General features: G+C 49.7%; 1 protein-coding gene across 1 annotated transcript; it reads right to left on the bottom strand.

Moving 5' to 3' along the window:
* Window positions 1-464: 464 nt before the first annotated feature.
* Window positions 465-16,002, bottom strand: LOC122173449 (killer cell lectin-like receptor subfamily F member 1). The gene is made up of 6 exons (XM_065563166.1): window positions 10,910-16,002; window positions 7,071-7,175; window positions 6,359-6,532; window positions 4,532-4,686; window positions 3,945-4,057; window positions 465-717 (listed from the first exon to the last, which is right to left on the bottom strand). The coding sequence occupies exons 1-6, from the start codon at window positions 10,992-10,994 to the stop codon at window positions 594-596; spliced, it is 756 nt and encodes a 251-aa protein (XP_065419238.1). The 5' UTR covers window positions 10,995-16,002; the 3' UTR covers window positions 465-593.
* Between the last annotated feature and the right edge of the window lie 1,131 nt (window positions 16,003-17,133).

Below are 17,133 nucleotides of genomic sequence, written 5' to 3'. Positions count from 1 at the left end.
GGCCATGATGGGAAGATACCTCCTGGGCCTGAACCTACTGTAAGTATTTTGGCCAGTGCTTAAACAGCAAAGGTGCTAGGGCCTAGACTATGGGTGTATATGCTTAGATTTGTACTGAGGTAACCCACACCAATGGCCTTTGGGACTAATAAAGGCGAGTGTGCATGGAAAGTGAGTCAGGGTAACCTTAAACTTATTGGGGAAATTATTTCCAACACCGGACTCAAAGAAATGCAACAGGAAGTGCTAAATGCTCTGGCAGTCTCCATCTTCATTAGGCAAACTTTCAAAATGAAACTTTTCACAACTATGCACACCCACGTATATGTGGTGAGAGACTTTTCAGGGTGTCAACCCCAGCTCCTGCTGTGCCGGAGAAATAGAAGTGGAGCTAGCAATTGAGGCCCGAGTCCTCAAAGTTATGAGGCTCCTAACTTCCATTGAGTGCAACATTTTTCTTTTGAACTTTTTTATTCCAGCTTTGAAAAGAAAAAAAAACCCACAATCCCTTAAACTATTGAACCAGTGACAGATTACAACTAAACCTTCTTTCTGCTTCATTTCTACATATAGGGGGTCATTCATGCCTTTGATTACACCAAGAGAGCTTCCTTCTCACAAATCCATTTAACAACAGCATTGCAGGTTTCAGAATGAATCTGCTTCCCTTTTATCACTCCACAGCTGTTTCTTTCACCAGGGCCAACTACTGGGAACCTGCAGACCAAAGGAGAAATTCATAATTTGTGCATTTGAATATATTAAACAAATCTATAACAGCTCTTTCACTTCAAGAACGCACATTGTGATACCCGTTTCTTTCTTCCTTCCCCTCTATTTTTCCTATGGTGTCCTAGGGGATATGTGATGAGCAGGCATGTCTCAGCAGAAAATACTTGTCTACATTACCAAAACAGTTACTCCGGCTGACCTGGTTGTGGGTGTAAGTCATGTGTTAAAGCTACAGCAATCAGCGCTCTTAATACAAATGCACAGAGGATGCAGATGTCTTTTTAAAGCCCTTGTATTTCTGCAACCAGAAAGAACCTTCAGCCCAGAGTCAGGCCTAAAGTGATGGTGGCTAAGCCAAGTTTCTAACTTCATCTGTCCTCTCTTATCCTAGCTGTTAGTTCAAAAAAAAACCACTCACCATCTGAGGATAATTTACTGCAGGGGGAATTCTGCACCACTGCGTACGCACAGAATTCATATCGCCCGCAGACTTTTTCCCCCATAGAGTAATATATTCTGACAGGAAGGTGCTGCAATCACACCTTTCATCCAGCAGGGGCTGCTGTGGCACCAGAAGAGAAGGCAGCAGCTCAGGGCTGGAGTACCTAGCTGTGGAGAGGAAGGGGCAGAGGCTGCCTTCCTCTGGTGCCTTTCATGTGGGGCCAGGTGAGGAGGCACAGGGTATAGAGGGGAGAGGGGTGGACAGCCTGGGGCTGCTGGGAAGTCACACAGACTGGGGTTCAGAAGGGCTAGTGGGGGAACAGACAGGGGCAGGGGCACAGGAGCTAGTGGGGTGACAACATTGAGCTGGGGCTGAATGGGAGTAGGGGTGCAGGGCCACATGGGGACACAGACAGGGGCAGATGTGCCTGACTGAATGGGAGAGGCTAGGGGTCACCCAGAGTCTTCATGGGGGAGGCTCCCCAACTCTCTAACAATTTCTCCCCTCCCCTCCCAAAAAATTGATTCATACTTCTCCACCCCACAACCCTCCAGGTTCACTCCAGGCTCCTTCCCTCTCCCTCAGCGCCTCTGTTACCCCCTGACTCCCCCAAGCCTTTGCACTACTTCTGAGGGGTGCGGGAAATACATTTATGTATTGTAGTTTAAATTAGTTATTACTCAAAGTTCTGTATAAATATGCTTAGTAAGGAATTAATTTGTCAAAAAACATTTCCTGAATCTCTTTTGTTGTCTGTATTGTTACAGACATACTTGCTGACAGGTATTTTGAAATAAATGACCAAAATAATTGAAATGGCCATGCTTATATTGTGTTATTTTGACAAAATGTGCAGAATTTTAAAATATTGTGTCTATAATGTTTTTATTTTTTGGCACAGAATTCCCCAGGAGTAATAATAGCAACAAATGTGTAATAATTCCCAGACATAAATGACCAGGTTAAGGTGGAGTGAAGGTTGAGTACACACATCAGTAATTTAGAGTGAAATATATTAGAGGGATTTGCAATTATCCCCAAAATCAGTGTTATAAACCCAGGACATCCACAATTAAGGTTATATTTAAAAGGCCTGTTCAGGCCTGGAAATACAGAGTTGGCAAATGAAACAACCTTAACACTGCCCTGTAGTGACACCATGCAAGAACCAGACAATTAAGGTATTTTAGTGTTTGTAGTCCTATCTTAGATTAACAGACCGTTAGGATCATCTACTCTGCATTTCGGTGTCCAGAAAGACCCATTGTGATCATCAAGGCCACAGAACAGCACCCAGAGATTCCAGCATCAAGGTCAGATTTGGTGGCTGAGCTAGCTGGAATTGAAGTTTAAAGACACATTCGATTTTTTCCATCTCCCTTTCCCCCCCTTCAGCTTTAAGTTACTTTGGAGTCAGAGATTGCCTCCCTGAGTGCTACTCCGCCCTTTCCACTGTGCCTGAGCAGAGGTTGAGCAAGGGAGGCGGTGCGGGGGTGGAAATCCTGAACATTTCAAGCTTTGATCAGATAGTACTTTGACACAGAGACGCTGTGTGCTGGGAGCAGAAGGTAAACTCAAATCCAGGCCCCTTCATGTTCTGAATGCATGATCTAGTCACATTAATGGGTGTGTTCTCTTAAAATCCTGAAATAGGAGAACATTTGTGTACCTTGTGGAAGCAGGTTATCGAATGATGCAGAGGCATTTTGGATTATGCAGCTGAAAGGAGTCTAGGGTTTGTTTGCCATCACGGGGTGAGGAAAGGCGTGGGCGGTTCTTGCCCACTTGGAAATGTGTTACAGGCAAAAGCGTAGAAAATACATGGACGTATAAGGGAGCTTTGCAGAGACTGGTTACCACAATCAGCACCGCCGTGAAGCGTGGGCGTATGGGCTGGTCCACAAGCAGACTGAATAACTCCGAGTCCAATGGCAAGATCAGAGCCAGAGAATCTAGGTCACCCGTTATGTGAGCTAACAGCTGAGTTGCAGACACAGAGATGCGTCTGATGAAAGCTTGTGCTCCAATACATCTGTTAGTCTATAAGGTGCCACAGGACTCTTTGTCGCTTTTTACAGACACAGAGACGTGACATTTTGTGAGGGTACTGGATACGCATGCCCAGAGAATCTGGCCTGTCTAACTTGCAACCAAAGAAAGCTCTGGTCAGCTTCTGTTTCGTAACTGGCTGGATGGCAGGTAACAAGGTGAAGTTAGTCAATCGTAGCAAGTGTTGTTCCCCTTTCCTACAGTGAGTGCAAGACTTATCCGCCTCACTCTCTAAGTACCCCCGTGATAGCTGCAGAAGAAAGATCTTAGACCCATAGTTAGCCAAGTAATAGGTGAAACCCGCAACTAAGTCATATACCTATATGGTGAGAGCTCTGTGGGGGAGGGACCCTCTTTGTTATAGGTGTGTGTACAATGCCTAGCACAGTGGGTCACCAGTCCCTCAGTCAGTGGAGCTATGGGCAATTCACACCAGCTGGGGATCTGGCGGAATTAACTACAGGTACAATTGATTCATACCAACTGGGGGTCTGACCCCATTGACTCCAATGGAGCTCCGGCAGATTTGCACCAACTCAAATAGGGCCAAATACATAGTAATACCTTAGAGAAAATTACCTTCCTACTGACCAGTGTCATGACCTTCAATTCCTCTTAGTGACGGAGGAGGTAGTGTATCACTTTTTGTCCCTGTCAATCAGAAAATTGAACTATTTCCCCCCCAGCTAATAGAAAATAGTAATCCCCTGCAAACTCTCACAGTGTTTGATCTAGAAGGGAGTTGTCCAGCCAGGTCCACTTCCACTCTGGGGAGGTCATGGTGAGTCCCAGCCAAACTGGATTTGTGTCCTGTGTAACACTGGATATGAAATCCTGTAAAGTAGAAGGGAATGGGTGAACATGCCATAAGTTGCTAGAATTCCCTGCATACTCCCTTTGGACACATGCTCTTGATCTTCAGTGGCTATCAGGAGAAACAGTCAGCGCTTCTTCCCCTTGAACCTGAACCAAAGCTACTTCCTTCGAAAGACAGGTCAATTCTGGAGGCAGAGGCGCTCACTGGGAACTGGCCATTGGTGTTGGGCTTAGATGCTCGGGAGAAAGGATTGCCCGGCATGCTGTTTGACCATCTCTGTTCCAGGACTGGTGTTTATGTGTGAATATAGCAAGTAGTCCCAGACTCCATGTCGTTGACTTCTCCTGCACTGGAAATCACCCAACAAGGCCCTGGCATGCTGCTTCTGCTTGGCAGAGGAGCAGCTGCGCTGTTAGAAATAGGGGCAATGATATTTTAACTAGTGACCCATTACCCCAGCTGAAGTTGATGTAAATTTCCTTTTACTTTACCATCTCCTTTTGATCCTGGATCACCAGGAGGCGAGAACTCTTTGCTGAGCAATCATCATGGCTCTTGTGCCAAATTCGACTCTCTTTAGATGCCCAGTAACATTTTCCCTCATGCATGAGCCATTCCGTGGGGCAGAGTCTGCACCTGGAGCCCTCTGGAGTGGGGAATGAAGACAGAGATGTCTGTATAGACTCTTCATTTTCAACATTCAATGAATCATAGAATAGAATATCAAGGTTGGAAGGGACCTCAAGAGGTCATCTAGTCCAACCCCCTGCTCAAATCAGGACTAATCCACTTCCATCGAGGCCATTTCTCTCTAGTTTTGTTTAAGGTCAGGCCCAGTATTCACATGGCAGGACGCACTGCAGCCCAGGGTGGAGGTGCATTGGTAAAGGTGTCTGCCAGCTCCCTGGTACTGGATAATGGCAGTTCATGGGTGGGACGGTGTGGGGATTTGGTGCTTTTATCTGAACGTGGAAATCATTAGATTGTGTATCATGTACATCCAAGTTATGGACTGTCGGTGAATGCAATCTCCCCCGTCCACCCAAAGATCATGCAGAATCGGAAACTAGAGCTGTCCACCAAAAAGGTTGCCATTCCCGTTGGCCTTCTTCTGGTGCATCTTAAAGGTAGGTGGTGGGGAAGCATGCTGGAGAGTGATGATCTGCTGGTGTGCAGGAAACACCCTGACAATTGAGGGTTGTGTGGAGATACATATACATTTATTCATGCAAGTCCCTGGATAGCTACACCCATAAAATCAGGAGAAAAGGCAACACTGGCCTAGTTTGGACCTCTGTCCAAGCAGAGGTCTTGGGAACTGGGCAAGGTTGGTTCTAATCCCAGCTTTGACACTGATCCATTGCTTAACCTTGGGCAAGTCACTTCATCGGTGTGTGCCTCAGTTTCCCCTGCAGTGAAAATGGGATAATGACCTCTAGGGGTTGGGAAGCTGAATCTACTGAGACTGTAAAGCACTTTGTGATGCTCCAGTGGAAGGGGATCTAAATGCTAAACATTAATGAAGATCACATTTTTTGCCTGCTCATGGTGATGTTTCCAATCAGTAACTTACACTTATTTCTTAAACAATTCTTTCCTGGCACAGCAAAGCCACATTTCTCACTGAAGGCTCTCTACAGACCCTCTCATCTCACATCTTTCGGATGAGTTACGGGAAGGCTGTTCTTTGGGAAATAAAGAAAATCTAGTTCATGGAGTTCAACTCTTGTTAGAAAAATAACTTGTTTCTGGGCTCTCAGCTGCTGCCATTCCAAACGCAGCAGTACGGCTTGGGGCACTGACAATTAGCACCTCTGTGTTTTGATCTCATCAGCTCTTCCAGTCTTGCAGATGGTGAAATCAAAACGAGGTTATTACATCTCATTGCCTCTTTTGAACAGTGACGTTGCTTTACCAGTTTGGGTAGCTACATCTTTCCCGTCCCTTAATTCCCCCCTGAAATTTCAGTTGGACATTTCTGCTCCTTAGCTGTTGTGTACAGTGTTGCTGGGTGCTGCTAAGAAGCCAGAAGGTTTCTCCCCAGAGATGGCTGCATATTGTTGCCAGATGTTTTATGGTAGAGAGATAGCTACGCCATAGGGCAATCTCTTTCCCCTGCCGGACACTGGTGTGTATAAAATGGGATACAGGAAAGGGATTAGGGATCTCTTAACCCTTGGGATGCAAGATTCATAAGCAATAGGATATTTACTGCACATATTGAAGTTACCTGTTCTGTGCACCCTAAATTCCAAACTCACCACTAGATGTCACTGCAATGCAGGAAGCCGCACTGGTACCGAATGCACTGAGGTTACCTGGTGAGCTGCTGTAGGGAGGTTCACACAGAAATTGTTTCAAGCGAGACAGGAAATCCTCTCGGCCAGTGTCGCACTTAGTTCCATTGGTGGGTCTGTGACTGGCCCCATCTCGATGCAGGGTATTCACTGCTGCTCTGGTCCGTTCTTCACAAGGGACTTGTAACTGGAAAACTTCAAAACAGCACCAGCGTCAATGACAAGAGGGGTTGGAGAAAACTGAGTGTTTAATGGGGTTGTCACCTGTGAGGAACAAAAACCTGGGACATCTGGGATGATCCTGAGCCCGTATAACTAGACAGCTGGCAGTGTGTACTGAGCACCTGGACAGATTTAAAGGGACGATCCTGGGAAAACCTGGTCAGGCGTTACAAACCCTAGTGTTAAACCCACTAAGTACTGTATCTGTTGAATCTAGGGTAGGGTTAGAGAGCTGGAGTGAGACAGAACGAATGAGACTCTTTTTCATCACACATTGCAAGGTGCAGTCCCCTTTTCCCTACACGTTTAACAGTGACATGGTCTAGGCAGGTCCCAGGACTCTCATGGACATCAGAGCTGGATACACCTGACGACGAGGATGTGCCTGGAGTTTTAATCACAGACACACCGGAAGCAGAAGTGGAAGCTTGATGGCACTGTGGAGGAAGGAGAATTCATGGCGCACTGTTACATACCTGTGCAAAGGGATACATGTCCTGGAACTACTCACCCCGCAGCCCCAGCGCTATCACAGCTGCCAGCAGGACAATATTCCCAGCCCATCCGACCCCTAGAGCAATTCGAATCCAGTGGGGACACTGACGGGAATCTGCAACTGTCAATATTTGAAGCACAGTCAACATCCAGGGGAAGGGATAACAGTGAGACATGAGACTCTGCTGTGGAGTCCATGCAGTATCCAGGTAATATCAGGAGCAGCCGTTTTAGCTGTATGGGGATAACCAGAATAATGTACAGGGAAGCAGATGCACACTCTAATGATACCTACGAGAGGAAGGGGAGGTAACATCGTTTAATGGACCAAATTCTGTTGGTGAGAGACAAGCTTTTCAGAAACACCGAGCTCTTCTTCAGAGCTTCTCTCTTCCACCAAGAAAAGTTGGTCCAATAAGAGGTATCACCTCACCCACCTTGTCACTCCAATATCCTGGGACCAACATGGCTATCCACCACTGCAAACAATAATACCACCTACTATCAGCCAGATAACAAATTAACAGTCACTCTGACTCACTGACAGTGTTACATAAAGGCGGTGATGATGGGTATTTGCCCATGTGGCTACGCAGCGAATCTGTGCTTCAGCCATCCCAGTTGTGATATGTGGAAAACTGTGTTAAAATTACAAGCTATCCCTTTAAATCCCCAGGGGTTTTCCTGGTCCTGCTTGCAGGCTAGTGGGTGCTGTAGGGAAATGTGCCATTACAGTCAGTCTGCAGAGAACCAGGCTTGAGTAAGGTGGAGTGAGCTGTGCTGGTGTGTCTTAGGGAGCAGCCTGCTTTGTCTCTCTCTGTTTTTGGTTCTTGTGCATTCTCATTCTGAATTCTACAAAATAAAGTTATATTACATTGCAACCTTCCAGCAAGAGTAGATATGTTTTTATCTAAGTTCTTTTTGTGTATGCTGTGAACAACTTGTATAGAAAGCCACTCTGGCTTATGTAGAATTGGCAATTCCAAATTTTCAAGGCTGTCTTCCATAGGAACAGTATCAGAGGTTTACTTTTCACTTTGAACTAGAGATGGTAGGAATTTTTGTTCAAATCATCTTTTTTTTTTACAAATTTTAAATGAAAATGTTGGCAAAATGTGTTGCTTCGAAAATGTTTTTTTGATGAAAGGGAAAATGTTTATTTTTTCCTTCCCTTCACCCTCCCCCCCTCCACTTCCTTCCCTCCATCCTTTTTTCTTCACATGTTGCCATTGAAAAGGGGTGGGGTTCCCTTTTCAGTGGCAAAATGGGAAAAGGAAAGAAAAAACAAGAGGGGGAAATAAAAAAAAAAAGTTTAAAAATTTCAATTCAATATTTTGATGACAATTTTTAAAAATTAGAAACATAATTCAGCTTCAAACCGGCAAACAAAAACTTCAAAGAATTTTGTAAAAAAAAAAATGTGTAGCATTTTCAACCAGCTCTACTTTAAATGAAGCTTGTTTAGTCTTGGGCCTTCCAGCAACACTTATAATTGTCCTGGCAGAAGTCACAGTGCTCCCAGCATCAAATCATCTGACTTTGAGTAACTTCTGGATTAGTAGATTTCAAGGCCTGGAGGGACACCACTGTGATCTGACCTGCTGTGTAACCCAGGCCAGAGACCTGCCCCAAACGTATTCCTTTTCAACTACCTCTTAAAATTGGAGCCCATAATTCATAAAAGTTGGACGTGTTGGTTTGAATTTTTATTGACACCCAAGTTATTAGTTAATTACTAATGTTACAGTAAGAGCCTGCCAATATCAGGAGCCCATTCGGATTCTTATAGTTCACCCATCAGTAGGCTATTTGAACATCATTGCGCTACACACCAACACGAACACAATACGAGAGCATGTGATCTGAATAGACTAGGCAAAGAAAGGATTATGATCCTCATGCAGGGATCCCCTTCATTTTCAGTAAATGTAGTCATTTTTCTCTGAAAGTTTCCCAAGTTTTGAAAAAGCCAGGATTCAGGATTTTCCACCTGAATTTAGCTTTTTTGGGCCCCAAGAATTTTTTGCAGAAGTAGAAGAACTGAAACTTAAATTGAAGGACGCGGGAGGATGTGTGTGGGCGGGGAGAGAAGACTGCACACATTAAGTGCTGAGCACTCCGCCAGACCCTGGCCCTTCAGCGCAGTCCCATCTACTTCTCCTGCGCAGGTTCCATCTGACAGGGGAAGCAGTGGGTCTCTCTGCCGTGGAGAGCGAGATGGGCAGGGAGCCTGGTCCTGGCAGCCAAGACCAGCCGCACAGAACCTCTCCCGTCTCCGCACAGAGCCCCCTCCTGACCTTACGCCTTCCGCACGGCCCACGGAGCAGATGGGGCTGTGCTGAAGGGCCCGAATCAGGAGGAGGTTCTGTCTGGCAGGAGGGCCAGTACTCAGTATGCAGCCTTCTATTCCCCTCCTCACCCCAGCCCTTCACATTGGCCCTGCCCGCTTCCCCTGAGCTGTGCGGGAACAAGATGAGCAGGATCTCGATAGTGGAGACTACCAGACTGTTACATCATGAGTATCCCCCTTTCCCTGGCCCACCAATAGACCAAGCCCCCCTCTGAGCCACCCACTACCTTTTGTTTTCAGTTTTTACCGATTTGAACCCATTTAAATTTTTTTAGAATAAACACTGATAAATTCCCAGGAAATATTTTTTAAAAATAAGGGCCTTTGTTTTCATCCCCATGCTGCAGCAGGGGAAACTGAGGCACGGAGTTACAGTGATTGGCCCCAAGTTGCCCAGGGAGCCAGTGGTACAGCTGGGAATTGAACCCAGCAGCAGGTGAATGTCTTAGCCACGAGAACCATTTTCTCACTAAAGAATAAAACTATTATGGATTTTACAGAACAAACTATATGGAATTCTGCGTGGAGAAAACACAACCCCTTTTCGTCTGCCTTTGAATTGAAAATACAGCTTGTCAATTTGCTCCAAACTTTTCAATGAAAATCCTCCCCTAGCCTCAGAACGACACACATATTTCAGGGAGACAAGGGGGATGAGATAATATCCTTTATCAGATCACTTGATGATTCCCTGTTCTGTCCATTCCCTCTGGGACACCTGGTGTTGGCCACTGTCGGAAGACAGGATACTGGGCTAGATGGAGCTTTGGTCTGACCCAGTATGGCCGTTCTTATGTTCTTATTGGCTCAACTTTATTTGGTGGAAGAGACAAGCTTTCGAGCTACACAGACCTGAAGGAAAGCGCTGTGTGACTGGAAAGTTTGTCTCTTCCACCAACCGAAATTGGTCCAATAAAAGACATTACTCACCTTGTCTATCTCATATCCTGGTACCAACACAGCTACAACATGCATACCTACAATTCGGGCTAAACAGAGATTTCCCAACCTCTATGAAAGTTACAAGGGGAGGTGAAGTTCACTCAGAATCAGGCTTGTGCTGAAAACTGCCTTCTGCTTAATGTCTCTATGGAGTCACTGCTGGAGCTCCACTGAGTCAACATCAGCTTGTGAGAAATGTTAGTTATCGCTTGAGGTTTAGGCCCTGAACGGTGCTATGCAGCGTAGTGAACCCTACACCAAGGAGTAAGTATTTGCTGGGTCAAGTCCTTAGCTGTGACATTGGAAATACAGTATTAAGGGCCAGATTCTGCCACTCTTACTCCCAGGGAGTCATCCACTCCCCCTGAGACACTTTCACTCATCTCTTCTGACATGCGGCATGCAAAGGCCCAGGTTGGGACTGTCAGAGCCGTGCAGTGGAGTTGGCCGCCCAACTCTCCTAGTAAATTTCAGCTCCCTTGGGTCTCTTTGAAGCCCCAGCCCCACCCTGTAATTGCTGCGTTGTGAAAGTAGATGCCCTGGGAGAATGCTCAGTCATTTACCTTGGGGCCCAGCTCCCGGGGGGCGGCCTGATTGTCTCTCCTTTGGCCGGAGGTTTAATACCGTGTAGCCCTCTTCGTTCTCCATCGGCCAAGCGCGTCCCTGGTTTGATTTCCCAGCAGGTGCTCAGAGGGGGGAAAGGAGGCCCCCCATTAACTCGCCATCAGACTTGGTCTGTGCAGCTCAGGGCTTTCCCGAGCACTGACCGTTCTTCAAGGGAAACCACACAGGAAATGCAGGTACCAAGCGCATGTGTGGTCTTAGCTACATCTCTCTCCACCCTCCCCTGGACTGTGCTGGAGAGCTGCACTGGTTGGACAGAATGACTTTGAATACAAGTGGGTCAGGGCCCCGCGGCTAGTCGTGCTGAACCGGGTTTCAAACTGATGCACGTTCGCCCTGCGTCCGCACTAGCGGCGTCCTAAACCGTTTCCACTGCGATGTCCTCTGGGTACTGATCCCGCTCTTCTCAGCTCAGCCCGCAGAAGCAGTGCATTCTGGGAAACTCTGAAACCCCCCCAGAGCATTGGGGGCAGCAGTGGGAGGGGATGTATGGACCTGTATAAATCGCTGTTCCATAGCCTCAGCTGTGCTGGATCTGCAGAGGATGTGGGTCTGTCACAGCCCCACGTACAGCCCCTGACTCTCTTGTTCACACTGTAGAGAGGTTCACACTTCTGGCTCTGAAGCTACCTGGATCAGTTCCTGCTGGTGCTTGTCACATGCACCCGCCCGTGTTTTCCAATTCTTGAATCATCCTGGATTGCGGGCGCCAGAACTGGACACAGGATTCCAGCAGCCGTCACAGCAGGGCCAAATCCAGAGGTAAAATAACCTCCCGGCTCCTACTCGAGATTCCCCTGTTTCTACACCCCAGGATCACATTAGCCCTTTTGGTCACAGTGTCGCACTGGGCGCTCGTGTTCAGTTGATCATCCACCATGCCCCCAAAGTTCTCTGTCCTACCGCGCTCACGGGCTTTGTGCTCAGCGTGTCCTGTAGCATACCTGAAAGCAGAGTGCTGGTATGTGTCTTAGTGGCACGCTGGGGCAGGGCTCAAAGAGGGCAGAGTTAAGGTTGTTTTGTGGGGGTGGGGATTTTCCCTCAGTGTTTATATATCAGTGACCTGCGTTCATTTGCTAGAATGTTGTTTGACCAACTCGTGCTGCTACAATCTGGCAGGTCAGTAGAGAGGTTTTGGGAATTAGTGCAGGCAGTTCAACAGTAGGAAGAATTGCAGCCAGCCAGAGAGCTCACTGGAAATTGATTGTAGCCACTTCAGCAAACACACAAGCATGAGCCGGACCCAGGGGCTCTCACAGGAAATTGCCTTTGATCAAGAAATTGCGTAGTACCCAGGCGGGTTGTTCACACCATCCGCATCCTCTGGTGTTGCGGGCTAGCTCAGATCAGCGCTTCCTGTCAATGCTAGGTGCTGCCATTCGCTGCTTTCACCTCCCTCTCCCTGGGCTCTGCCTGTGTCCCAAAGACCAGCCTCACCCACTCTTGGTACATGCAGGGCTGCAGGGAATGGGTGTGGGGATGGGCGAAGAGTAACGACAGGAAGATGCCAAACCAGTGTTGTGTAGCATGACAGGGCAGGTCATTAAACTCGAGACTGAGGTTGGGCCCAGGGGGAGGAGCTGGTAGCAGCAGAGCAAAGGGAGGTGATGGGAGCTGGCCCAGCGAAGTGAGGTTTGAAGGTGGATTGAGAGGCTCCTTCAAGCCCTGGGAGAGAGAGGCCAATCCAGACATTGGGGGCTGTAGGCCCAAGGGGGAGAAGATGAAGGATCAAGGAGGGAGGAGGTGGTGGAGTGGGGTTAGGAGGGACCTTTCCCTGGGGACAGGTTATCCTAGAACTGCAGAGTGTCTTGTTCCTTCCTCTGGTGCTGGCCAGTGTCAGAGACAGGAGAGGGGGTAAAGGGACCCCCGGTCTGCCAATCCCTGCGATACTGGGAGTGCAGCCCAAGCACTGGAAAGGGGGCGGAGCTAGGGACGGAGACGTGGGCAGGGCAGGGCCATGCAGCACCATCACGTGAGGACGAGCAGCTGATCCGCTCCTGCCTTGAACCTTGTAGAGTCAGTTACCCAATGGGTGGAGACACTGATGGATTTACAAAGCTAAACTCAACCCGGAGAGATTGAGAGAGAAAGACTGGCCTTGGGGTTAAGGCACTGGGCTGGGACTCAGCAGATGTGGGCTCAGTTCCCAGATCTGCCTCAGACTCCCTGTGCGACCGTGGGCAAGTCACAGCCGTCGAGCTCAAACTTTGCATGTGCAGACAAGAGATCTCCTCTGGCTAGAGAACGTGCATGGGAAACTTCCAGGGGAAAGCAGCCTCTCTGAAACAGATGGAGCAGCCTGACAAGATGGAGTTGATCACAGGATGTAGTTCATTAGAAGCTTAGCTATGGGGTCACCATGAGGTGTGTCTGGCTCTCATCCTGCCTGTCGGGCCTGTCGTGTGTCTTTACTTCCTATGTGGTTTCGCACTCACTTTCATGGAGAAGCAAAGCTCCTACCACAGGCATGAGCCTGAAGCTACAGCCTGAGTCCAAATGCAGTTAATCACTGTGTTACAGTCGCACCCACGTGTGAAAGAGATAAGCACACGTGGAACGGATTTAAGCACAGCCAACTGCTGTGGAGACTTTGATTGTTCTGGCACTAATACTCCTGGAGGAATTCTGTACCAACTGCACTGCCACATTCATGTCCCCCGCAGAATTTTTGCTTTCCCACAGAAAAATGACAGGGAAGCTGCAAAAGCGGTCACACGCCTCTCCCCAGCAGCGCAGGTGTGTCGTGTTAGGTGCCCAGAGCAGCTGGCAGAGAGGTAAATCACCACAGGAGTGGGGGGCAGGGCTGGGGACACCCCAGCCAGTGTATCCTACCTTGCACCAGGTGCGAGTCCCGGCTGGGGAAGACTGAATTCTACCTTGCACGGAACACCCTTTTTCCCCAGAGGAGCTGGTCCAGGTCAGACCCACCCCCAGAAATGTCCCCTGGCCGCAGGAAGTGCCGCACACACCCCCAACCCCCGCTTCCTGCCCTCCCAGCCACAGGGGGAGGGATCACTGTACAGGGAGCTGCTCCCCCTTCCGCCCAAGCCCTGTGCATCCAGACCCCTCCATCCCCAGATCCCCCAGCTGAGCCTCAGACTCTGACACCCAGATCCCCCCCACTGAGCTCCCCCCACATTCAGACACCCAGTCCTGCACCCCAGCGACCCCCGTGCCTGGATTCCCACCCCAATGAACCCTACCCCCCGGCACCTGGACTATCCTGATGGGCCCCAACCATCTTCACCTGGAGCCCTTGCAGAGTCCCATTGCCCCTGCACCCAGAACCCCCCCAATGAGCCCCTGTGCATCCAGCTCCCTCCTACACCCAGACCCTCCCCTGAGCTGCCCGCACCCAGATTGTCCGACACAGAAACCTCTGGATCCCCCCACACACACTCCACGCTTGGATCCTGCTGGGCTGAGCCCCACACCCAGCACAGAGGGGCAGGACCCCAGGGTGTTTCTGGGGCAGGCCCAGCCCCTGCACTGTCAGGGTCGGGTGCAGCCTCACTGGTACATCTGTGTCCTGGGGGAGGAGGGGAAGGGGGCTGCTGGGTGATCTAAATTCTCTGTAAGCTGTGAGCCCGCGCAGCGGCCTATTTAGCACCATGCAGGTGCTCAGGGAACCCACCTGGCTGGGACCTGCTGAGGCGCCCCTCCCCCGACCCCAACTCAGCCACGGACACCCTTGCCCTGCCCCCTGTCCTGAGGCCCCACCCGTGAGGCCCCACTCATTCCAGCCCCTCTCCCTCTGTCGCTTGCTCTCCCCCACCCTCACTCACTTTCACTGGGCTGGGGATGCAGGAGGGGGTGCAGGCTCCAGCTGGGGGTGCGGGCAGCGGGGTGGGGCCAGAAATGAGGGGTTCAGGGTGCTGGAGGGTAGGGTGAGCAGATGTCCCGATTTTATAGGGACAGTCCTGATTTTTGGGTCTTTTTCTAATATAGGCTCCTATTACCCCCTCACCCCCATCCTGATTTTTCACACTTGCTGTCTGGTCACCCTACTGGAAGGGGCTCTGGGCTGGGGCAGGGGGTTCGGGGTGCAGGAGGGGGTGCAGGCTCTGGGAGGCAGTTAGGGTGCGGGAGGGGGTTCTGACCTGGGGCAGGGGGTTTGGGGTGCAGGCTCTGGGAGGCAGTTAGGGTGCGGGAGGGGTTTCTGACCTGGGGCAGGGGGTTTGGGGTGCAGGCTCTGGGAGGGAGTTAGGGTGTGGGAGGGGTTTCTGACCTGGGGCAGGAGGTTCAGGGTGCAGGCTTCGGTCAGGTGGTGCTTGCCTCAGGCAGCTCCCAATTGGTGGCGCAGTACGGCTAAGGCTCCTGGAAGTGGCTGCCACGTCCAGTCCCTAGGTGGAGGCGTGGCCAGGCAGCTCTGTGTGGGGCATACTGCCTGCACCCATAGGCACCGCCCCCGCAGCTCCCATTGGCTGCGGTTCCTGCTGTCGCTCGGGGCGGGGGCAAAGTGCTGAGCTTCCCTAGGGGCCGCAGGGACATGCTGGTCACTTCCAGGAGCCTCACGGAGCCAGGGCAGGCAGGGAGCCTGCCTTAGCCCCACTGCGCCATCGACCGGACTTTTAATGGCCTAGTCAGGGTGCTGACTGGAGCCGCCAGGGACCCTTTTCGACAAGACATTCTGGTCAAAAACCAGTTGTCCGGCGACCCTATCTCATGGGCAGTGGTGAGAGAGCCTGCTCCAGAGAACATTTCCTCCAAAATGCAGTCAGGGTGGCTAGGCCCCAAAGCAGGAGGGTTCATATTCCTTCTATTTGTATCCTGATTCAGAGGGAATAACCTGCCAGGGGTCAAGAGGACACTTCTGTCTGTCAGTGGCTGGCTCACGGCCTGAAGCAGGAGGGTTCGTACCCCTGAGACACTGAACCCTCTCCAGGAGAACTCTGGATGGTCTCATTATCCATGTCAAGGTCCCATCCTTTTCTGAATCCTGCTGAGCTCTGGGCTTCAGTAACAGCCTGTGGCAGCGAGTTACCCTGGGCACAAGGCTGCTAGTTACATGTTTTATGCAACAGGAGAGGAAAGAAGAAAGAACTCCTGTTCTTCTTTTTAAGAGTGGTGTGTAATTCAGTCAATTCCACAGAATGGCCACTAGGGGGAACCAGCCCCCCTGACTGCAGGTGACCTGCTGGCCTTAACGCTGAGGGTTTTGCATCCAAGGATCATTTACACCTTGATCCAGGTTTCTTTTGCCAGGTAAAGCAGCAGGGAGAGGGTTAAACAAAACCACTCGCAGCCCCTCCCTGAAATTTAACCCCTTCACTGCAAAGAAACTCACCTCTGGGCAATCCCTGGCAATGTTTAGAGTTCCTGGGTTGGGGGAAGGGGTTTGACTGTCTCATTTTTACCATATAATTACAAAATCAATGTTAGAATACAAATATTGTACTTACCTTTCAGTGTATGGCCTATAGAGCAGTATAAACAAGTCATTGTATGAAATGCTGGTGCTTTTTCTGTAGCCTGTTGTAAAACTAGGCAAGTCTCTAGATGAGTTGATGTGCCCCTGGAAGACCTCTGCGTATCCCCAGGGGCATAATACGTATCCCTGATTGAGACCCACTGGTCTATACAATAATGGATGGAACAGGGAAAGTACATTAGGAGCTTCTGATGGGCCGAAGGTGTGGGCAGTCCTTGCACACCCCCTTGTGGCCTAGTGTGGCACTCTGGGTGCGCCCCTCCTTAATTTCCCTTGATTGGCAGCAGTACATTTGCTTTAACAGCCCAGGGCAAGGCAAAGCCAACACTAATTAACAAAACAGCACGTCCCTTTTTAATAAGGCTTCAGGACAGGAGCAATTACAATACACAGCTCATACGGTCCTCACCTCAGGACCATGAGTCAGGGATCCCAAAGTTAACCCCCATAAAACCAAGTCTCAGGCTGGTCTCTAGAGCTTGAAAGAGCCCACTACAGCCTACAAGGCTTCTGCTCTCCTCCAGCTCCCTTTATGAAGCCCAGGCCTGGGGGGGCGGGCAGGGCCTCCTTGATTACACCCCAGGCTGTCCCAGCTGTAGCCTCCTGCCTGTCCCTTAAAGGCGTAGTTAGCGCCTTTCCAGTGTCCTCCTTGTTTCCTAACACAAGAACAAATAGACATTCAATGAGATTAAGAAGGTGGGAAAAGAACCATTTTTCCAGCCAACGTATAAT

This window comes from Chrysemys picta, chromosome 12 (genome assembly GCF_011386835.1).
Source record: "Chrysemys picta bellii isolate R12L10 chromosome 12, ASM1138683v2, whole genome shotgun sequence".
Taxonomy (NCBI): domain Eukaryota; kingdom Metazoa; phylum Chordata; order Testudines; family Emydidae; genus Chrysemys; species Chrysemys picta.
This window is presented reverse-complemented; position numbering and strand designations above follow the sequence as displayed.